The 25,408-nt window shown below is 29.8% G+C and overlaps 1 protein-coding gene across 4 annotated transcripts in view; it reads left to right on the top strand.

Annotated features, from left to right (window-relative positions):
* The window catches only part of Vps15 (vacuolar protein sorting 15), a 115,398-nt gene that overhangs the window by 57,455 nt on the left and 32,535 nt on the right, over window positions 1-25,408 (top strand). For all 4 annotated transcript variants that reach the window (XM_085815791.1, XM_085815780.1, XM_085815786.1 and 1 more), the window contains 7 exons: window positions 376-422; window positions 577-678; window positions 6,489-6,623; window positions 8,124-8,261; window positions 11,685-11,861; window positions 12,643-12,699; window positions 13,808-13,851. In XM_085815791.1, the coding sequence (XP_085671917.1) occupies window positions 376-422; window positions 577-678; window positions 6,489-6,623; window positions 8,124-8,261; window positions 11,685-11,861; window positions 12,643-12,699; window positions 13,808-13,851 (700 nt within the window). The remainder of the gene's footprint in view (window positions 1-375; window positions 423-576; window positions 679-6,488; window positions 6,624-8,123; window positions 8,262-11,684; window positions 11,862-12,642; window positions 12,700-13,807; window positions 13,852-25,408) is intronic.

Raw genomic sequence — 25,408 nt, 5'->3', positions numbered from 1 at the left:
ATTTAAAGTATATACTATGCATAAAGTTGGCATTTTTGATGTTTCCTGTTTGATTGATAGTTTTAGCTAATTGATAGAGGAATCTCTTTGGCTTATAATAGTTACATTTATTTAAAAAAGTTAATGTAAAACTATTATTGCAAAAAAAGTATAAACATAGATAAAGATTTTTTTAAAGTATGTAGCTGTAGTCTGAGAGTAAAAACTTATATTAGTATTTTAAAACTTAAACTTGGTATTGTAAAACTAAATGATTTAAGCATTTGTAGTAATAATTTTAAAATAAATTCAAGTGAAACAGTTTCTAGAAATTTAATTGTGTGTATTAAAGCATAAAACTTTTGAAAGTGATTCAAATTTTTAATTATTCTGCAGGCAATGATGTTTTGCTGTCTCATATGATTACATATTTGAATGATAAAGTAAGTTTTGTGACAGTTTTATAATGTTTCTGAATAATTTTGAACAATCGTAAGGTCTTATATAGTTTAAGTTAATGGATGGTACTGTAGTGAATTTATCTGATTTAAAATTAAGTCAATAAATTCAATTGATTCTAATGTACTTTATTGTTAGGAGGACAAGCATTTACGAGGAGCATTTTTTGATGCAATAGTTGGAGTTGCTGCATGTGTTGGATGGCAGTGTTGCCCTATCTTAAAACCGCTTTTACAGCAGGTATTTTCCAATTTTTTGGAAGAATTTTTTGTATGTTAATTCCTAGTGAGAAATTTTAAGACTAAAAATTCTAATTCTTAGAATTCTTGAATTTTAAATATTACCAATTTTTGGTGATAGTACTATTCTTAAAGAAATTAAACTTCTTACCTTTTATCTGAGTTGATAAATTCTATGAGGGAAAAAATAACTTGTGATTTAGCTTTTAGTTCATATTCTTATTTTATGATTTTGATTTCTCAATAAGCATACATTGAGAAATCAAAATCTGGTGGTTGAAAAGCTCAGATGATTGTGCATGGAAATATTGTAAATTATTTTCATACTATGTCTAAAATTACTCATTTATTAAAGTACTCATTTGAGTAATCTCAAAATTACTCATTTATTAAAGTACTCATTTGAGTAATCTCAAAATTACTCATTTGAGTGCTAATAATTAATACTACTTAGCATTATCATTAATGATGTAAGAGTTTAAATTGAGATATAGTACAAAGTCCAAAATCTGGAAAATCAAAGTTCAAAAAATTTCGGAATGATCTAAGCTCCAGACCTCAAAACCACCAACAACATTTTTCTGGTAGGCCAGCCTGGCAAATCTTTATTTATTATCCTTTCCTTTCATCACCACATGTTTATCAACATGACTTGAGTAATGACTCATGTAGCGATGCCTAAACAATTTTTGTATGTTAGTAACTGAAAAACAAAGGAGTATGGTAACCATTTTATGTTGACATTACGTTTGGCGATGATTACAGATTTATGTTAAATGCACTAAAAATGTTGATGAGGAAAAATTTACCAAAAATTTCTTGCCATATGCTAAAAATATACAGTCAAAAGTCTTTAATCCGGACTCGTCGGGACTTCGTCGATTCCGGATTATTGATTTTTCTGGATTATAGATCATCAGTTTAAATCTGGTAAGATGGCATGCAGAAATTATAAAATTAAAAATATGAAACTGTAATTTATGAAATAAAGAACAATTATGATCTAAAGGGTATCAAAATTTACAAAGAAAAAAAAAGCTTAATATTTATTTATTTCTTTCAATGTAAGTTGTTTAAGTTGCTTCGTTTTATGTGATAATACTTTCTCTTTAATTCTATAAACAGACATAATTTCTTGTTCAGTTACAAAGTTCCGCTGTTCAAGTTCTATAATTGCTGTGTCGAGAATACCGACTAATTTGTAAATCGAAATCTTTTTGTTTTCAATAACCTCTGTGTCACTTTCTTCATTATCGGAAGCAAATTATAATGACGAGGAATTTGATTTAAATCATATCAAAGACGGAGTAGTACTATATTTGAACATTACGAATTGAAGTACTACATTTAGTAAGGAATTATAAGCCAAATAAAATAAAAACATCTGCCCTGAAAATAAGGATAGTGCTGACAGATCTACTTCCAGTTCATTGCGTGCCGCAACGTTTCCCTCCCCTCCACAGAGCAGCGTGAAATTGATAAACCGATTTCGGAATGGTTAGAGAAACAAAGGATATGCTTTTATCCATTTTTTGCAGCAATTCCACTTTTTGTTCGATGGACATCGAAACATACTTTCGCTTTGTAGATCCTTTGGCAACTCCAGCATCGGAAATTCTGTTTGACATAATCGAAAGTTCAAGCTTACTTCTATAAAATTGCTCTAACAGTCTACAAAAAATAATAAACCGAATCCAATTTGAAGATTAAGGAACGCAATCTGTAACATTAACTGAAATAGATAATTAGATAATTTTAGCTTAGCTTATACCGTCTGTTATACATTAAATGCACATGCGTAAACATATTATGCACGTGCGCACACGCATATGTGCATGCGTAAAGGAATTATGCGCATGCGTGAATGCCTTTGTCAACGCATTATGTGTTGACGCATGCGCAGAAAGTTTGTAGCTTTGAGTTCCGGATTATGGGTGTCCAGATTAACGACTTTTGACTGTATTTTGTTGATTATACTCATAGACCCAAAGACTACATTTAGGGCTATATGAATTAAGAATAACTGATTTGTTATTCACATAAACCTAGAACCAGCGCCAGGGCTTGTAAGGCGGCACCAGGTCACAGAGTTTAGGACCCACAGAGACTGCATCAGGCGGTGAGATGTCTAGTGCTGGCCCTCAATAAGGCTTAAGTATATTTGGGAATTTATTTATTCAGAACTCTGAAAAGCCTTAAGCCTGTGCAGGAAATAGACATAAGTATTATAAATAACTAAACTAATACAATTCAAGCTTAATTGTCTCAGTGCGCGATAGAAGCAAGATAAAATTTAACAGAACAACTTGTCATTAGTCACCAAGCTCATGATACATAGCCAAATATGTATGGTGAATGATAGCTAAATTTGATGATGGTAGCCGTGCATTTTAAAGTTCTTTGGATATCGCAAAACAAAGGTGAAGTTTTCCAATTAATGGATTTTGTAAAGGAATGTGGAGAAGTGGTAATAAATTAAGATGATATAAAAGAAGTTTTTCATTGTGATGACAATGCTTCTCAATCATCAGTCAAAATTAATGAATGGCGAAATCTGTAGTATGGTTCTAGATCCAGAAAATACCGGTAGTGAAGAAAATGACAGAGAAGTTACTGAAAACAAAAAAATTTCGATTGACAAGTTAGTCGGAATTCTCGAAATAGCAGTTACAGGACTTCAGCAATGTAACTAAACAAGAGATTATGTCTATCTACAGAATTAAGGAGAAAGTATTAGCACAAAAAACAAAGCAATTTAAACAACTTACATTGAAAGAAATGCTTAATAAGGTAAACAAATAAATATTAAGCTCTTTTTTTTTTTTTTTTTTTTTTTTGTAAATTTTGATATCCCTTAGATCATAAATACTTCATTATTTCATAAATCACGGTTTTATATTTTTAATTTTATAATTTCTACATGCTATCTTACTAGATTTAAACTGATGATCTAATATCCAGAAAAATCTCAAATCTGGAATCGCCAAAGTCCTGACGAGTCTAGATTTCGGACTTTGTACTGTATAACATGCGTATGGAAATGTTATGACTACAAATAGTCAGTAATGTATTTAATTTAATTTTTGTAAATGGCTTACTTACGCAAACAATATGTTCATACTGAACTTGGATACAATTAACTGTCTGTCAAAAAATTGGCAGAAAAACTTTATTTACTGACTAGTGTAATAAATTTATGTAATTGTGTGATTTCTGGCATTAAATACAAAGAATCTGTTAATTGCACTTCTTATACATTACTTTAAATTACATTAAATTTTATACTTCAGATATATTTGTAACTGCACACCATTCTTTCCTATACTTGTATATGATTAGAAATTTAGCTGACGAGACAATAGGGGTTTGGGTAGCCTCCTGTGATACCAAAGGGCCTGGATTCGAATCCTGGAGACAGCATGGTGATAACTGTCTGTCACTTCATATGAGTCAATGGTGGCCACTTATTAGGTGCTTCCACAATAAAATGGTCACCACTTCTGGCCTTAAGAGTGGCCAATGCTGAATAGGCAAGTGCTTGGCATTGTGTTTTTTTTTTTTTTTTTTTTTTTTTTTTTAGTTAGAAATTTAGAGTTAGAAAATATTTTTAAGCTATTTTAGAGTTAGAAAATATTTTTAAGCTATTCTCAAATTCAATCCATGTAGAGACAAATGTGTGTTATTTGTCTTATATGAGGTATTTGTAAAAAGGCTTTATTTCTTTAATTATTGATACTAGACTTTTTTTTTTTTTTTTTCCCAATTCACAGTTTTGTAAAAAAAGTTATAGAATTTTAGGAAAACAGTTTCATTTTTGTGTCTAGGAAATTTTTATAAATATATATTCTACTCACAGTTTGTTATTTGGTCCCCAAAGAGGAAGAATACCAGTTAATAAAATATTTATTATACTTTAATGGTTTAAGAATAAAATGTTTAATATTCTTATGAACAAAATTCTTGGAGATATTCAAGAAAGAACTTAATGATTTATAAGTCTCTTTCTTTCGAATTTTGAGGTTTTTGAAATTGATTTTGACTAAGCATTTCATCTAGTGTATTACATCAACTAGTATTCAAGTTGTAACTGATACCTTGGGAGTTTTTTAAAGTTTTGTTTTTCAAATTTAACATGTGATGGTATGGCAATTTGCTTCTAACTCATAAGAGCTTACTGAAAGTTTACTAATTGAAATCTTTGCTTTATGGAACTCATTTAAAAAAGTTGCATTTTAAATTTTCCAAACCTCCTTTTCACAGTACTGAAGCTATTTTCATTAAAATTTTCCATCTTTTTTAACTAGAATAAATTTGGTATTAGTATTTAAGAAAATAAAGCATATGGTCATTTGCCCTTCCCTCTCCAAACATTCTGTTATATTTATAGCAGATTTCTTCAGTTTTAAATTTAGGGTACCATATTTATTTCTTCTTTGTATGTTGTGAAGCAGTGCTTCCTAAACCTTTTAGCATCACAGAGCAGTTCAATGAGAGCTTTTCATGGCCCATATTTATTGAAAAAACAGTATGTATAGAATAGTCTAGAACAGAAATATGTTTACTTATTAACAACTAATTAATAATTTATGAATAATTATAAACTTAATTTAATAACAGAACCAAAAAACTTTAAAAAAAATTTTGTCACTTACAAAAAAATTGTTTTTTGAGTCATGCTTTAAGAATTATCATTGGATCATTTAGAAATGATTTCAATTTTTCTGTATTCAGTAGCTGTAATAACCAGGAGCAGTTTTAATATTTTGTGAGAATGCATTTTAACAACTGCTACATTAATATATATTTTAAATAAAGTATATCAGAACTGTGAAATGTTTACATAAACATTTATGTTGAAGGACAAAAGATAAAAAATCAACAGTTTTGCCACATTTTACTTTCTTAGCTCTACAAAAGACAAAAGAGCTGCATAACATGCACAATATAGTCTTGGAATTTTCTGGTCCCAAGACTTCAGTAGCTGTATCACTGACACCTCTAATCTGCCTCAATAAGGTAACTCCATCATGACCATCGCTGAGCCCATTACCAAGTTCAGCTGAATGAGTAGATTTTTAACTGTATCACCAAGAAAACTGCTTATTCACCCCACATAGGAAGATGACCAGCAGCTTAGTGGTGGGCCCATTAGCCACTCCCTCCTCCATTCGGAAAACGTTGCCACCCCACCGTGCCGAGGTGGACCCTCATAAGGCATATCATTGGTTTGTAAAATTTTGTTCTGGTGATTTTTTAGTTCAAGATGCACATTGGTATTGTAGACCAACTGTGATTGATGTTGACAAATGAAATGTAATAACTGAAGCTGATCATCGCATAAGTCTGCTTGAGCATCTACATAAGCTAAGACTCTAATGGAGTTACAGATGGAGCCACTTGTACTAGCTTTCCTTCAGTTTTCATAGAAGTGTAGACTTTTAGCATGCCAGATATTTTTTTTCAGCACCTTTCACTTTTTTTTTTTTTTTTTTTTTTTTTTTGACTTAATATGGCTTTCTTGCTACATTGTGAATATTCTTTATTACTGTGCTGCACCATCACCAAGTTTTGATACACACAGGACCAAATATGCATCTTGGTCTTTACATCAAGTGATCTGATCACCTATGTCACTCAACAATTCTTTGAGCATGAAATTAGGAAATTGCAAAGAAAACAGAAATGGTTGTTGTACAAAATAGTCAATATATTAAAGTTGTTTTATTATCTTATAAACTCTTTTATTCAATGAAGAAAATAATAGAAACTGAAGATTGTGTTGCTTGTAATAATGCATTATTAATTTTCTAGGGTCTTGCAGATTCTGAAGAGTTTGTGATAAGTAAAGCTCTGTGTGCATTGTCTGACCTAATTCAGTTAGGTATACTGCAGAAACAGATGCTGTATGATATTGTAGCTGAAGCAATACCCTTATTAATTCATCCAGTGAGTATTAAAATGCTTTTTCTTTAATTGTATTTGAAATTCTAAATTAAATTTCTTTTTTTCCTAGATTAAATTATCTAATCCAATACAGATTGAAATTTATAAGTATTAATATTTTCTTTACACATATTGTTTTTATCATACATTTGTTTGTTGTTAGCTAATTAATTATTTTAAAATCTATATTAGGCTTGCCAGAAATGTTCTGCTTAATGCACACAGTTCAAACACACAGTTAAGTCACATTAATGTGACCACTTGTTCATATTAGTGTTAGAAAGTATTCACAGGGCTGTTTAACTGTGCTGATTGCAGTTTAGTTGATAGTTACTGGAGAGTGTGTGAGAGAGTATCCATATTGTGAGTAACCTAGTCAAGGCTGTCCCTTAAATTCTTGATTAAGTCTTACTAATATTGGGGCCAAGGAAGTACAATAAAGTTTTCTCTGTGCTCTTCCAACCACTCAGTTATTCCTATGTGTTTGATATATTACATGTTCATACCAGAAGATGTCATCATTTCCAGGCAGGAATATCTACATGTATGGCTGTATGTGGTTTGCAAAAATAGAAGTATGCTTAATAAGATTCATAGTTTTAAGTAGGATCCATATTGATGAGTATAATGATGAATGAACGTGGAGGATGTCATGAAAACATTCCAGAGACTGTAACATTGACTCTGCCAACTTGTATTTGTTTCGAAATGGTTGAGAGATATTTCTTCTCTGATGTTTCTCACTGTATGCGCCAACATCCATTCTATTCTATAAAGTAAAACCACAATTCATCAGAAAAAGCAAACTTTTGCCAACTGGTGGAAGTCCACTGTTAGCGTTGCTATGTAAATTTCAGTCTCATCCACTGATGAATGGTCATTAGCATAGCTGCTGTCACCATCCATCTCTTGTGGAGCCTTATATACAGCAAGATTCACTGCAAGCAGTTTGGACACAACTGTTATAACTGTTGGGTTCATTTAAGCTCTAAGTTACTCCAGTATAGAATGTTAGTCAAACTACAATGCACTGCCACAGTTGCATCAGAAATTTAAATATGCCCATTATAGATTTTTGTCTCTCACTCCCCTCTTTTTTTGTACAATTAATATAGTTCAAGTTTTATTCAAACAAATAACAGTTAGACATTTATTGTAGTAACTTATTTTTTAGCATTTGTCTCATTTTCAAATTGCAGGCTTTGTGTGTAATGAAAACCAGTTATCTCTTTCCATAAATTACTATATTAATCATTGAAACATATGGCGATATCATATAATGTAATATTTGATTTGTGATTGTTTTCAAAGTAATTTCAATCAGTTTTTTTTTCAAAGGCTAAGATTAAAAATTTTAACTTATAAACTCAATTTCAAAATAATTAAATCTATCAGCAATAGTTAATTATATGATAAAATACTTATTTATGAATAGGTTATTTTTTTTATGATAAGAGTACTACTCAAGCAAATGCTTTGTTATTCCATTTATATTCTCTCTAGAATTTATGGATTAAACAAGCTGCTGTTGGACTTGTATGTATTGTTGCCAAAACTTTAAATTTGGCAGATGTGCAATGTAGATTGATTCCTCTTTTGCAACCTTTTTTGAAGCGTCAAGTTATTCAAGTTGATCAAGAGGTAATAATCAGTACATGAATAGTTTGCATATTTTTTCTAAATTATTTGTGTAGAATTTTGCCTGTGTTTGTGATTAAGATTCTTATTTTGTTTATCAATAATTTTAAAAATGATATAAATCTGTATTAATTGTTATTCTGAATATACAAGTGTGAGTCAAGTAATGACAAACTCCGTATAGCATCTTAATTTACAGAAATTTTTGAACAGTTCTACACATCATTTTTCCACCCTGTTTCCTTGTAAGGTAATACATTTGCATAACTCCACTAGCTTCATTCTTTCAAAAAATACATTTTTTTCTTCTTCTATAACTACCTTTGTATCATCTTAGGCAAATTTGTAAGCTTCTAGAAAGCCTATTTAACTCAACCTTTGTTATGGGCAGATCTGTAAATAATTCCTATCACCAGTTTTCTCTGATCAGTGCATATGTCCTCTGGATGAGAGTTTCTGTAGATAATGTTGATAAGTGATGATGTTGATTTCTTAGTTATACTTGTTCTTCTCGCCTGATATCATGTTGCATTTTCTTAAGCTTTTTTGTTAATTAATTTATCACTATCTTGATACTGAGTAAAAAACACATTACTCCATGTTATCTCTTGACAGTGAAATCATAAAGTGCAAATGTTAGTGCGTCTATTTCTGTTGATACTGATATCTTGGTTATACTTGTTCTGGTAATTCTGATCTCTTGTTCTTCTCAATTGACATCATGTTGCACTTTCTAAAACTTTTTTGTTAATTAATTTATCACTACCTTGATACTGAGCTAATGTATGGTGATGGATTTCTGCAGATATCGCTACCTTTGCTAAACATCAAGGGACAAAAAACAACACATCTTGCCATATTGTCTCTTGACTGTGAAATCATAAAGTGCAAATGTCAGTGTGTCTATTTCTGTTGTTGTTTCTTCATTAAAAGAGCCTACCAGTGGCCAAGTACATAAAAGTACATTCAAAGAACATAAGTAGTTTCACCCAAGTTCAAATTCTGGTTGCCATAATGAAATAATCAAATCCTGTCTTCAATGAATGATGAATTCATTAAAGAATGGAGCATATGTCTATTGTTATTATTCATGGCTGAATTAGCTATAATCCTACTGGTGTGTTACATTAGCTCCTTCCTTTTGATGTTACTTTGCAAATGCTATTACTTTTTTATTCACCTATGTAATAATAAAAAAATCTGATGTGAACACTGCATGATTTCCTTGTATGGTTTACAAATTATACACATTTTTTGCTGCATTTCATTTAAGTTTATTTCCTCGAATTTTATTACACATATATTTCTCATTCAATTAATTCAGGTTAATTCTTCAAGGCAAGGCAAAAATACATAAAAACCCAAATCATCTTCATTAAAAGTTGTAAAATACAGAAAAACATAAAACACCACATACAGTAAAAAAAAAAAAAAAAATTGCAATTAAAATTAGAGTTTCGAAGCAAAAAGAAGCAATTTAACCAGCAGACAGGAAGACAGATTTTTCAGTGCACAGAACTCGAAGTTTACTTTTGGTCCCACTCTGAAAAGACACTGAAGTTAGTGCAGCAACTGCCTTAATGCACTGTTCTTTCAAATGTACTGTTCAGTTTCAAATGTAGACAAGTGGCTGCTCTGTTACGCTTAGTACCACTTAAACAAGTTTTAAATTATTAATAATTCTGTAACTACTGCACGCAGATTAACTAAAGACACGAAAACCTGAACCAAAGCATAAGAACAACATAATTCAATCACTTTTAAGGAAAAAATGCACAATTTATCAACATATAAGAATAAAAAAACTGAGCTGAATGAGCCAGGTAAAAGAGTAGGTATATATTAATTCAAGCGGACATGTCGGGAAATTGGAACAGAGAATTGAGACTCAAGATTTTGACAAAGTGTATTTAATTAATTGAAAAATGTGTCGCATGCAGTTTCAATTGTCTATTTCGGCGAAACGCGTGATGGAGTTACCGTAGTTCGAAATGCATTAAAAATATTTCCCCTGACGTGCCTTGGTGAGCTTCGAATTGGGCTAATCGGCCATTTACTGCTTCTTAAATTTTTATTTATAACTAATTAGTTTATACTTTTACTATGTTTTAAATATACCTTAATTAGTTTAGCATATTGCTTACTATTAATGTTGATTTTTACTTGTAAAAAATCAAATGTTATATTTTTCTCTTTTAACACATTTCATTGCAACTAATTTTGCTTTTGTTAAAGTTTTAACGGAACCACAGTATTTAAGCAGCTTTTTAGCATTCGTACTAGAATTTTTCTTTTAACTTCTTTAATTTTGCAGCACAATGCGCAAAATTTTTTACCAGATAGGTCCTTTATCGTTTGTTCTTTCTACTTTACTTTAAATTATATATATATATATGTTTGGTTTGACCGACTGCAACCAAAAAAGGAGGCTCATAACTACATGTTATAGCAGTCCCATATACAAAATTTCAACATTTTGCAGCTCTCATTTTTGAGTTATGCGAGATATATGTGTACATATGTACATAGTGTTTATTCTCAAGAGACTTAAATACATATGTCAAGGGGGAAAAGCTCTTCTAAATCCATTTTATGATCTGTGCTGGGAAAAGGATCCTTCAGTCTGTCTGTACATACAGATATCATGCTAAAACATCATTCAAATGGATTTGAGTGTGGTGAAAATGAATATTTTCATTTAATAGTGGTACCCAGAATTTTTTATGATTACAATACTTCTTTTACTTTGTACTAGGAAGTAAAAAGAGAGAATGTTGACTAATGATTTTGAAATTTAATCTACATTAGAAACTGATTTTTGTTGATTCACTTTCAAGTAAGACATGTATTAAAAGAGTTTATTTATTTTTGGTGTATGTGTATAGTGCATATGTGCATGCAACCAAACGACGGACGACTGGCTGGCTGCAGGCAGGGAATGCGCATGTACTTTGATGTCTCATCATTTCACATTTCAGATGGCTATTCTTGTACATACTTTAACCTGTGACCTTAAAACATTAATTAAATAAATATATTACCTATATTAATGCTTTGACTACATTTCATTCCTCTAAACCTATTTCTTCTAGAGGTTGGGATTTAATATTCCCTCAGTGTATTGCTTAGCTGTTTTTTCCTTTTAAAATTTTTTTTTCCATTTTAGCGTAATTACATGCTTGATATCTAATTGCAAAATTTATTCTATATATATATATATTTTTTGGCAGTGTTGAAAAAAAGGAAGAATTACAGGATGACATGAATTTTTAACTGCATTTATGATATATAATCAAATATTTTATGAATCTAAGTTACATAAAATTATCTGAATACACAGTAATCAAATTTAAAGAGTTTTAAAATTTGATTACTGTATTCAAATAAGTTTATGTACATAAACTGTTATAGTTCCTCCTGTTATAGTTAGTCCTTTTGAATGCTGTTCAAGATCCTTTACCCCGATGCCTTCTTGATTACTTAATCAAGTTACCATCTCTGCGCAACTTCCTTGAAAGTTTGTCTGACAGAAATATCTCTAGGTCTGTGACAAGACCTGGACTTCAGCCTATATATAGAGAAATGGATTCACAACTTACTACGGTATTATATGCTTTTATTATGGTTTTAATCAAACATACTTGCATTTAAAATAGGCTGTATCATTTACATATTGCACAAAGAATTTTTGAATACTTCAAAAGAAAACCTCTTCATGATATTTATTCTTTTCAGTTTGTAATAAAATCATGTCTTTGATAAATTTACCTAATTGCCAACTGGTGATGTATCAGACCTCTTGTTTATTTTCAGTATTATAAAAGTGTGTTTCTCAATATAATATAAATTAAGTCATTTAAGAATTATATTTACTTGATATTTCATAACAAATTTTATTTTATGTTCTGAGTGTTATAAAGGGGATAGGTTTCTAATAGTGTATAATGGGTTAAAAATTCTGATTCAGTGTCTTTGGTATATTATAATCTAAATCTGAAAAAATCAATTAATTGTGAAGATTTTTTTCTGTAGGAACATACAGATTTCAAACCTTTATGTATAAATTTTTGATATTTTGATATTTTCCCCTTTATTTCATTTTACATTAAAAAAAATGTAGAAACAAAGACTTTTAAAACTGATTTTTTTCCCCCCTAGAATTTTAATTTTATCCAACAGTTAATTGAGTTTCATGTGTTGACAGCTGTAGATATCATGCCATTAAAATTTTACATTTTTAATATTTAAAAGTTTATGTTAAATGTTTTAATGGTAAACTGTTTTTCAAGGTAGAAATGTTTGCATTGCAAGACATTTTATTATTATTATTGTTGAAGTTTATAATTTTATTTTGCTGACTCAGATGTAAAATTTTTTATTGCAGATTTATTTTCGCTTACAGTCTGATGGAATGACAGAAGTAATTGAAGACCAGATATTGGTAATGTAAAAAAATTCTTATTAATGTGCTTTTTTAAAATTGTGTTAACTGAAATATCTTTTGAAATATGAACTCCAAATATATATACGAGTAGTTTAATAAAAATATTATAATTTGCTTTCTATGTCTCTGTAGTGGAAGTGGTTATTAGGTTAGTTGCCATAATCTATTTGTTTACATGCTAGAAAAATTAAATTGCTTGAATTGACATTCAGAAAAATAATCAAAAGTTCACATTTGGCAATTTTTATGCATTCTATGTAAAATGAATTCATTTTCACATTATTTTGCAAATTTATTTCTGAGTAACAGTTTTTATAATTTTCAATTTTTGTTATGTATGATAATTTTAATTTAATATCTTTTTAAAGTATTCAGATGCATATTTTAAATTTCAGTTTATTAACTGGAATTGCAATCGAAATCATAAAGGATTAAGTATATTAAGAAACTATTAACTATCTGATTGTTAAGAAATGTGACTATTATTTAGCATTTATTACCTTTACTTTAAATTATATCATGGGGTACTAATATTAGTTTTATAGACATGTATAACGAAAGTTCTAAATAAATAGCATTTGAATGCATACATTTTGTTCTTACACACATCTTTGGTAAATACAAGTTAATTACAAAAGATGTGTTGAGAAGAAAATAAATTTAAGTAGGAAAATATTATATATATGGTATTGCTTTTCAAATGTATATAGTTAACTTTAACAAAACTTAATTTCTTTATATATGCATGTCAGTTTTTATTACGAAACATTTTAAAGAGAAAGAATTTTTTTATCCATCCATATAAATATAATTTTAGATATGCAGAAAGCTGTATGTTTACATAAATTGTACTAATACATATTTTTCCAAATTAGTAGATATAAATGTTGAACTCTGATATAAATATCCTTTTTTATAAGAACTTTGATATATTTTTAAGATAAATGACACCAGGAAATACATTTTAATTTATGTAACTCTTTGTGAAAGGGATTTAAAGTTACATTATTTTATTTTATTTAACATTTTTTATTATAATAATTTCTTTAACTAGTAAAAAATTATAATAATCATTTGTTTTGTTTTACATTGAACATCTGTACAGGCAATGAAGGAACATTTAATGAAAGTGCATCTGAAAAAAGCAAGGTATTTTAGTAAGATTATGCAATACCTTTTATTTTTTTACCCTGAACTACTACTTTATTTTGCATTTTTTTTTTTTTTTTTTTTTTTTTTTTTTTTTTTTGAAACGTATAGAGAGTGGTGCTTCAAAAACTGGCCCATGCACATGTATAAACAGATGTTAGCTTGTCTCAATTGTCAATTGCTTTGTTGTTATGGTTGTTATGGTAAAATATTCAATTGTCAGTACAATGAAGATGTAAATACAAAAACCATGTGGAGGAGCTCAGTGACCTGTTTCTTTTCAAAAGAACTGCAATAATTGAAGTTCAAATAGGTATTGCCTGGTTTTTCAGGCATCACTCTATTAATACTCACATTAAAATCATGAGCTTTTGGAGTGAAAATTCATCTTTATATTATTATTATTATTATTATATATTGCAGAACTTCCAGTTTTTATGTTTATCTCTTTTATCAGTTATCAAAATGAAAATAAGTGATTTATGTATGCCTTGTGACAGTATCAGCTTTCCATACTTAGTTCCATGACTCAGATTATGCCTAAATATTAAATTTTTTAAAATATGTTAAGAAACTTGCTTAACACACTTTTTTCAGTTTGCACCAAGAATAATTTGTTGAAATTCTTAATTTGTGATAACTCGTTTTCCTTTCCTTTTCATTGTGCACAGGTGGGAAAAAAGAGTACATCATAATTTTCTTCATATTACATTCTTTAATCATAGTTGTTATTTTTAGATATTTTTTCCTCTTTAGAATTTTATTTTAGTTATTTGAGTTGTATGGTTTCTTCAAATTATTGTTTTATAATTTTCTATTTATTCATTCTATTTGTTCATACCTATTTTAAGTGTATTTATTTACATAAATTTTCGAGAATTTGATTTTATTTATTTGAATAGCATTTGTTTCGAAAAAAATTCTTTTTAACTCAGACTATGATGCATTTGAAAACTACATATGTTAAATGAGAAAATGCAGTTAAGTACAGTTAATGCACATTTCAATGAGCCATTTAGAAAAGATATATAAATGAGAAAGAGTATAACCAACAACTTAATTTAGGATGCATACGTTGCTTCAAGCAGTTTTATCATTGTGCCATTGCTTTACATAATTTTATCATCCTATTTTTAATTTCTTAAAATATTATTCATATTTCATTTTTAAAAATGCAAGAAACAAATAGCATAAGATTTTAAAGTATTTAAATCTCAACTTAAATATTATGTTTTATACAAAAAAAAAAAATTACTCTTCTTAATGCCTTGTCATTTTTCTTAAAGCGTTCCACATATATATTAAAAATCAACCACCTTTTTTTTTTTCACATTTTGAAACCTCTTAATATTTCTGACATTCATATAAGTAAAGGTATCTTCTATTTTGTCACTATGTGGTCAAAGTAAAATAGGGAAGCAACTTTTACCATGATACTGAATGTCTTTAGAGGCTAGGCATTTTGAAGGCATGAAATGAATGAAAGATTGGTTTCAGCAATTGGGAAAAAGTCTGTCTTCTACTAATTTGACTGAGAGATCTTGGGATTCTACATTTATAATATAATATATTATGTTCTATGATGTAATTTAAATTTACACAATCATTCAGTTGAAAAACTGTTGGGTATTCTTGTGTTATCAGAGCCAGATTCAGAAATATATGTATGTATGGAAGTGTGTATGTATGTATGTGCATATGTGTGTATATACACACATACTTATACAATACAAAGTCCATAATCCGGACTCGTCTGGGCTTCGGTGATTCTGGATTAGGGGTTTTTCTGGATTATAGATCATCAATTTAAATCTGGTAAGATGGCATGCAGAAATTATACAGTTAAAAATATAAAATCGTAATTTATGAAATAAAGAACAATTATGATCTAAAGGGTATCAAAATTTACAAAAAAAAAAAAGCTTAATATTTATTTGTTTACTTTATTAGATGGATAGGCCGTTATCCATTTTTTGCAGCAATTCCACTTTTTTTAATGGACATCAAAACATGCTTTCGCTTTGTAGATCCTTTGGCAGCTCCAGAATTGGAAATTCTTTTTGACATAATCGAAAGTTCAAGCTTAATTTGTATAAAATTGTTCTAACAGTCTGCAAAAAATAATAAGCGGGATTCAATTAGAAAATTAAGGAACAGCGCAATCTGCAACATTAACTGAAATGCCTTAAATAATCAGGGTTGCCACGCTACCTGGAAAACCGGGAGAAGCGGGAAAAGTCAGGGAATTCGAAAATTGACCAAAAAATTCAGGGAAAAGTCAGGGAATTTAAGTATTTTTGTCAAAATCTGGAAAAGTCAGGGAAGTTCATACAATGATCCCGCCAAAAAAAGCGATTTTTGCGCCGACGTCGGAAGAGATAACTTTTTTGGCGAATTGCGTATCACGTGAGTGTCATTCGGGCAGCTGGCATAGAGCCAATTTTCGCAGCTCCAATTTGATTGTCTTTTAGAAAGGCAAAGCAAGTTTCCCGCAACTTTTGGTTTCCAGTATTCTCGAGAATAACATGTGCAGTGCATGAACTAAAGAAAGTACCTGTTCTCGTATAAAACAAAATTATACGAGAACAAAATGGATTTAATCTTAGTATACGGTACCATGGAGGTTAGAATCAAAGAATATGTATTGTAAAGAAGGAAAACCTCTCTGCAACAGACGTGGCTCCGTTCCATCATAGAGGGAAACAGCTGTGCATGCGTGATATATCTGCTGCCAAAGCTCGAAACCGGTGTGGAAGTTCGAAGGTCACGTTATCAAGAGTTCATTAAATGAATATCCTTTAAAATTTCTTTAACCACTTGCGCTAAAAAGACGTGCTACGCACGTCGAGATGTTTTTGTCTCAAACTGCGAGCGACGTGAACACCACGTCGATAAGCATTTATCGCAAAAATGAAAATAACATGGTGCACACGTCGCCTAACAACGAGATTGTTTATTTTTCGAGTTACAGCTCTGGATTGCACTCGCAGATGCGGAGCGGCGTAAATGAGACACTTTACCGCTTGCTATATTGTAGCGCACGGCACCGCAACCGTGAAGTTTAGTCTTAGCGCAAGTGGTTAAACTCTAAAGGAAAAGAAAATATTTTTTGGCGCAAGTAAATTAATTCATGGGTTAGTAATTTTCAGGGGGGGGGACTACGAACATCCGTTTTTAAAATTATTGCGACAAATCTAAGAAGAAACGTCCTTTGATAAAACCTTTCTTTCCTTTTATAAATTTCCTTTTCGTAATAATTTAAAAACGGATTTTCGTAGCTTTCTTTTTGTCAAAGAACGTTTCTTCTTAACACGTTTCTCAATTTCCGGTACACATCGCGGAGAGGGAAATTCTGGTCGCCAGGTTCCGTCGCCAAATCCCTTGGCATATTTTCCCTCCGCATTCTAGCAGCGTAATAGCATTTTACTTGTATGGAACCTTTTCTTCTTTACATAGACCAAAGAATCAGAGATTCTTTGCATAGACGTTCTTTGGTTAGAATAATCTCCAGGTATGGTACAATGGGATTTGGCGACATGATGATGCGCAGTAAACGGGTCATTTTGGTCTTGGCGACAATTTTCAAAATCGTGCCAAAGCCTTACCGTATACTAGAATTTTATCGCAAAATCTTTTTAAACTTTTTTTTTCTTTTTAATAAATACCTTGCCATTTTGCAGTAAAATAAAAAAATAGTAATCTGTCATCTAGGCTAACCATGTAATATAACTATATTCGCTAAAATATCGTTGATTATTCTAATTCAATTTTTAAGTAATTATCTTTATTTTTATGTTATTCGTATAATTTAATGATGCTTCTTCCCTCTAAATTTATTTATTATTAGTAAATAATATTTCCAAATTTCAGGAAATTTTCTCTGGCATAATCTTGAAATTAATTCTAGCAGTATGATGACATACCATCACGAAATTTAATGCACATATTTTTTCCTTATGTATGCTGCGAAATAAATATAAAATACCTCAATTTATTAAAATAGATTTCTTTCTTTCGTTTAGCTGCAGAATGTCTGCAAAAAAAGCCTTATTTTATTCCAGATTGGGAAGATTCTAATCTCAATCTTCAATGGAGAAAACAACAACTATTATAATTTTAATTTGCGTTTTCAAGTGTTAAGGTGCTTTTTAAGAACATACCTCACACAAATTAAATTTACCTAAAATCTAACCTAACTATTTAGCATTGCATCGTGATTTATAAGGACCGGATTAGCCTCGTGTTGAACTGGTGATGATCATGAGTAATAATTAAATAAAACATACATTTGTTATCCAATTTATATATCTTAAATTTTATTAAGTTTCTTAAGTGGAAAAGTAAACAAAATTATCAAACAAAGTATACCAAAAATAATTAAGAATAAATGTCCTTTGGGATTTATTGAATAATTAAGTGAATTTGCTACACAATACAAGTAATACCATAATTAATTTACCTCTTAGCATAGCCAAAGTACATTACGCGAATAGACTGGAATTTTCTTGAAACACACCTGGAAAACCTGGAAAAGTCAGGGAATTTCATTCTCCTGTTTGAGTGGCAACCTTGAATAATTTTAGGGTAGCTTATACCGTCCGTTATACATTAAACGCACACGCGTAAACACATTAATGCGTTTACACATGCGCATAAAGTTTGTAGCTTTGAGGTCTAGATTATGGATGTCCGTATTACAGTCTTTGTACTGTACATATGCATATATGAACACATATCTTCTTATATGCATGCCTACATATATACATTTTTCAATCTGGTCCTGATAACAGAAGAGTACTATCAGTTGCCCTTCGTTTCACTTTTGATGATTTTTCTTGCATTTTTTTTTTATTACAGGTTCATTTGCAGGTATATTTGATGCACTGCAGTATGCAAAAAAAGTTAGCAAAATATGGTGTAAACCTCCGGTTATTCTCCTTCAGTGTGCAACTTTTAAAATGGGTTTCAAATTGTTAGTCTTCTGAATTTCTTCTTTCCTTCTAAAATATGGTTCTATATTTCTTTTTCTACATTTGTTTCCAGTGTTGAATACAAAAATATTAAGGTTTTACGGCCTTTACATTTCCATAAATTTTGTGTTCTTTTCAAATTCTTATAAAATTTCTTTTCCATCTTCAGGGAGACTGCTTTTAATTTTGTAGATGTTTCAGCTGCAAATAAAGCAAAGCCCACAGGAGTTAAAATGCTTTTATGAATAACAAGAAAATAAAGCATCTCCAGTCTTTTCTGATCAGCTGTAGGCAGCCTTTATTCTATCCCACCGAGTGACCCAATCCTAATATCGGGTGCAAAGAATCTAAATCCTAGTGGTTTGATAATTTTTTTATCAGTAATTTCCATATTAAAGAACATATTTTTTTACATAATCTGTAATAATATGAGGGAAAATTAGCTACTTGAAACATTCGTTGTAAGAGGTGTCATGTAAAAATGTGTCATATAATTTTACTAAAGTCTGGGATATAACCCTAACTGTCAAACTCGTAAAGCTTAAATTAGCTTGTTAAGCTTTAATTTGAAACTATGCATTCTGAGTTATGTATATCATGCATAAGAGTTTCTCTTTTATGGAAAAAATCAATCAAATGTAATCAAGTTTCAATAAGCCAAAAATTCTTCGAATTCCTAGTTCTGAAAACTGAAATCATCGAAACTTCTGACTTACTGAAGCTCAAGTAATCGAAGTTTTAGCATGTATTTACCATAGTTTATATGTTTTAGCATTTATGGCAATTAAGTAATCTAAGTGTGTTAAAAAATAGATTGTAGAGTTGACACGGATGCAACTTTCTGACTTAGTATGTAAATATGATAGGTAATGAAAGAGAGGGTTTGTAGATGTTTGTTTTTGATGTGCCTCTGAGAGTAGATGTCGTAGTCCTTTTGTCTCTTTCATGTCAAGAAACAAAACAAAACAAAAAACTTTCCCTTGAGAGGCAACTTTAGTTTTTGGGAAAAGAAAGCAATCACTGGAGAACATGTGGTACGACTAAGTACATATATTTATTTTCAGAACAGAAGTGGCTCTGTGAAATGGTTAGTGGAATAGTCCAGTGGAATGGTTAGTGGAATAGTCCAGTGGACTGGAAATAGTCCAGTGGAAAGATGCACTATCATACAATACAAAGCACTTAGAATAATGTTTTCGACTGAATAACATAAAAATAAAAGTCATCTGATTAATTTGCAGACATTTAAAAGTCAACTACTCATACAAGAATTTAAAATTGCAGAATTGTTTTGACACCTCAGCTTGTAAGACAATCCTAATATCACTTAATCTGAAGACTTATTTAATCCCAGAATAAAAAGACATTATCATCCTGTCTTTAGCTCAAATTTCAAGAACACTAAGTGAATACAATGTAAATGTAATTTAATATTCTTTTGCATTGCAAATAGCAAATGTAATTTAATATTCTTTTGCATTGCAGCTTGGTAGTGTACTAGCAAGCCAACAAAACTTTACTTCTGCTTTTTGTACCTAAGAATACAATAATATTTTAAATATAAAATGGTAAATGAGAGATTAATAACCTGACCCCTAATTTAAGTAAGTTCAACCAGTGGTCTAATGGTTGAAGATTGCTGAATACTGATCGTTTTCCATAGAGTCCAACCTTAGACGTAGGGGCTGGCTATGTGGTTGGTTTTCATAGCTTTCTAGGTTGTGAATACAAAATAGTTTTCCTTACAAAAGTCCCCCATGAGTGCATCCTCCTTCTTTATCTAATTAGCTCCCATGTGATTTGCTATATTTAAATAACCAACTTCTTAGTTTAAGCACGATTTCCAAGCTCAATTACTAGCAAAATCGAAAAACTCATTAAAAATCAGTGCCGCTATGCAGTTGTGAGGAATATGAGGGATACAGCATCAATAATTGAATTGCCAATATGCTGCTTCTAAACTTAGATTGTCATTAATTAATTAAACACAATTAATGTGTACCTCTAGCAGAGTTCACAGAAAGAGTAGAACTGCAAATGTTAAAACCTTGATTGATATAAAATTAGCAGTATTTGCATAGAGAATGACAATTTTTGAAATGTTTGCAGTTACTTTACAAGAAGGACTTATTAATGTAACAGTTACAATCTCTTACAATAAATAAAATAAATATTATATTACTATGATTGCAGTTCTTGACTCTTACTTTCTAAATTAGAATTTTAAGCATGTAATGAAAGTATATTACACAGAAGAATACGTTCTAGGATTAAAAAAAAAAAATCCGAGTTGAATTTTTATATTAAAAAATCTTTAATTTATTTAATGAAGATTGTGCTTTCTTTGGTGATTAAATCCAGAATTTTGGGCCATAGATAATTGTTCTACTTATCCACAAAACCTACTGAGCTATTCATCTGTTAAGTAGCTGCAAATCTTTTCTACATAAGCACTGAACCTGTGTAATTAATTAATTCAATCTCTAGAGGACTGAATATTTCTATTTTAATTTGACTTTAATTCTATAAAAAAAGTGATTATTCATAACCATACGTGTATACAAAAATACACTGCTTTGAAAATATGAGTCTTGGATGATATTAGCCACTCTTCCAAATATACACAACATCTAGTTTAAAAATATATTATACACTTAATGCCACAAAATATCTTTGAATATAAAACAAGTTTAGAATTATTTTTAGTTATTGCATTTGCTACAAGCATAAAAGAAGAAAAATACCTTATATTCTAGTAAATTTTGCAGTTAAACATTCTTCTAATGAAACATGTTTTATTTACAATATTTGACATATTATTCAAAGTATTCAGAAGTATTAAATACATAATGTGATAAATTATTTTCAAATAAATTTCTTTGCATGTATATTGAACATAAAGAATATTATATAAAGAAACACTGTGAATTGAATGGAAATTTTTGCAGAATTATTTTTGGTCCAAAGGTGATAAAAACCTGCAGTTTTAGATCAATGAATAAATCCCACTGACCTACCTTTTGGAACATTATTTTTGATTTCAAAAACTGCAGTTGAGCTTGATCAGTTATATTTGGTGCAAAATCTTCCTTTCAAATACAGACATTAATAAAAGTCTATATAAGCATTAGACTGCAAGTTTAACATTGATTTAGAAAATTCTACATTTCAATATTCAGTTTGACTTATCAAAAATTTCAGATTTCAAAACTCTAATGTATGTTAGTAAATGAAACTACTAATTCAGATGAGATAACAATCATATTTCCTATTTCATTCAACAAAATAATAATAATTATATGAGGTTTTGCTTTTAAATGTAAAAGTTAATTCATTTTATTATTTTAACTTCTCAAATATTCTAATATTACTAAGCTAATATATAAAAGAAAAGTCTGTCTTCTCTTGGAAGAATATTTTTTTCCACCAGTATTTGTAGAATGAATTTTTGTATCAGGTGCATTTCATGCTAATGTATTACTTTAGAAATAGTCATAATATTGTAATGATCTTTCATGACACTTTGAATTCTGATAAGCTGGAATCTTTCTTTAGGATTGGAAAATTTCAGGAAGTTTTACACACATACAAAACAAAATGCAACACATGAGTAATAAATCATGATTTAGTCATTAAATTATTTTTCGTCATCCAAAGCCCTATTTACAGAAAATTAGATTTGTTATTTATATACATTTTGCTATATACAGATGGTTTTTAGATGCAATAAAAACCAGTATGGAAATGAAAAAAATCCATTAAATTTAATTTTCCAAAGGAATATAAGTATATTGCCATTCTTTGTCTGTCTTATGACATCTTCAATGTGATAGGTCATTGACGAAACTAACAACTGAGCTAATCTTGGATTAAACAGCATGCTTGCCAAGGTGGCATTGTGACACCCCACAGTTCTTCTGAATTTCGTATGCCTCTCTCACTGATGGTCATTTTCAGTGAAGACCAAATGTTCTGAATGGGTTTCAGATCTCCTGTTTTGCTTAGCAATGGCATGTGGCAGAAAGCTTGCTGATCCAACCATTCTTTGATGAGGCTTGCACAATGAATTGAAGATTTACGCTAAAAATAAAATAGCTGATCAAAGAAATGGTTGTCCAACACTTCTGGCATCATGATATGCTCAAGAATGTGACGATGGGAAGTTGCATCCAGATTGCCTTGAAATCTATATAGAGTTCATAATCTGTTTGGAGATATGCAACTGCACAGAAATAAGAAATTGGCTACTTTTCTTGACATTCTAAAAATATAAGGGATTGGAATATTGACCTAGAGATCTCCAATTTCAAATATGTCCAGAATAATTAGACTGGATGCAGCTTTCGTCATTGAACAAAACATTACCCAATTCAGAAATTGCCCAACTAGAAAACTGATTGCAAAAGTTCAGTCTTTCTTGAATATGAAGATCTGTCAATGCAGGCTTACAAACTGCAATCTTTCTGTGGAAATTTTTCTCATGCAATCTATTTCTTCCATTTCTTACTGTTTGAACACAAGCCTGCAGAGGAACAAATATATTTGTTAAATTCTTAAATTATGTAAAAATACAATAATAATCTAACTTCCTTTTTTAATAAAGCAATTTTAATGTAATACAATGAGATTACTACTATTTTATGTAATAACAAATATTTTTCAAAGACTGACTGCTAAGAAAAAGAAATCAGTAATGTATCAACAAAAATAAGCATTATGTGAAGCAGAAATGTGTGTCAGGTTTAAATTCATTTTAAACTTTTTTTTTCTGAAATTTTTATTCAGAAGTATTCTGGTTTTTTGTTCTTACAGAGTGGGATAATTTTTAGACTTTGTAATTCAGAAAATTTAGAAGGAATTGAAAGCAAGATTTAAAGCAAAATATGATAAAATGAAAAATGTTTCCATAGCATTAACACGTACTGAATGGGTTTTATAGGAAATTTGTAAAGATTTTTTTTTTTTTTTTTTTTTTTTTTTTTTTTTAGAATTCAACTTAAAAACATTGAAAAAAGTTATTTGAATTTTCTCCTTTTAATCCTAAAAAGTCTTACTCTTAACATGCATATATTAACCTTATTATCTCATCTTTTCATTTGAATTCTTTTCTCATCATTTCATTTTCACAAGGTCAAAAATTAAAAAAGTTGTTCTAATCTTGTCACATGGACCAGCATCTGTAGAAAGGAATTTTTCTATTAATAAAGCAATTGAAAACTGGCAATTTAAAAGATCCATCTTATATGTTTTATACACAGGGGTAGGCATATTGCCACCTGGTGTAATTTCTATGAGTCCTTCCCAGTGTCTATTATAAATTGTAAATTTTTACTAATCCCAAATTTAAAAATTTTTTTTACTCAGTGCTTTGCTAACTTCTAAAATTTTGCCACAATGGCTCTGGTGCCATCCCTGATCTTATATCATTTTACATTTATTCTCAGTATTCATATTATTAAAGAAATAAAATTAGCATTTTCTTCTATATATTGTAAATGCATGTAGTTCTTTAAAATAATAGAAATCTTCAGTTAAATCTGAAATTCTAAAAGGAAGAGGAAACTTATTGAGAAAGAATTTGATTACATAAAGAATATTATTCTTCAACATTAAAGCATTAACAAATTAGGGGATGAAGCAGAAACTAGTTGGAGCACTGATTTGTGTTTTGATACAAATAAACTCAGAAAAGATGCTAAAGAAAAGCATGATGTAAATTAACTAAAATTCTGAACCATTTTCAAATTAAAAAGATGCATAAATATTTTGGAGTGAGTTATTGATACAAAATATATGTGTTTTGTAGTATTTTATGTGTAATTATCCTAATATCATTTTAGAATCAATATAATAAATTACATGCATAATTCTGTTAAATATTAGATTCTGTTTAATAATAATGTATCCTACTTACAGATTTATTTTTTCTTAGAAGGATATTACAAAACTGAAGTTTGGGCATCGATAATTGCTTTCATTTATTCAACTCCCTCTGCTGACAGATCCTTAATTTTTTTTTTTTTTTTTTTTTTTTTGTTAATGGTCTTTAAAAGTTGATACATTCCATGTGCAAAATTGTGTATGTACCCTGATGTTTCTTTGGAGTGGATGTTGCTAAAGCTGGTTTTCCTTTGTTGGTATAACATCAATAAGCAAGAAAGAATTGGACTCAAAAAATACAGTCCACAACAAATTATGCTTAATTAATTTGATCCTGCATTTATTTTTTGCAGGCTGTTATTTGTTCTAGCTATCGTATCAAAATTAAAGTTGGAATTTTTTATCACGTTGAAATAATTTACCAATTCTGGAACTGTTAGCAGGATCTGCAAAATTAAAACATGTTTGGGATTTGCCTTCTATAGTGGTCTTGGTGCAAGAAAATGGCACTGATGCAGTCTGGACAAAGAAAGGGAAATTTAAAATTAGTTAAAACAGCAAACATATTTTGCCACAGATTTTTGACACTGTAGAAGGTGAAATTTTCCAGTTAATGGAATTTGTGAACGTATGTTGAAGAAGTGATAATAAATGAAGATGTTATAACAGAATTTTTCCATTGCAATGGCCATGTCCCAATCAACAGT

The sequence above is a fragment of the Stegodyphus dumicola genome, chromosome 1 (genome assembly GCF_044657685.1).
Source record: "Stegodyphus dumicola isolate Sdum_Otavi_A_Nest chromosome 1, ASM4465768v1".
NCBI lineage: Eukaryota > Metazoa > Arthropoda > Arachnida > Araneae > Eresidae > Stegodyphus > Stegodyphus dumicola.
Note: the sequence above shows the minus strand (reverse complement) of the source record. Positions and strands in the feature narration are given on the sequence as shown.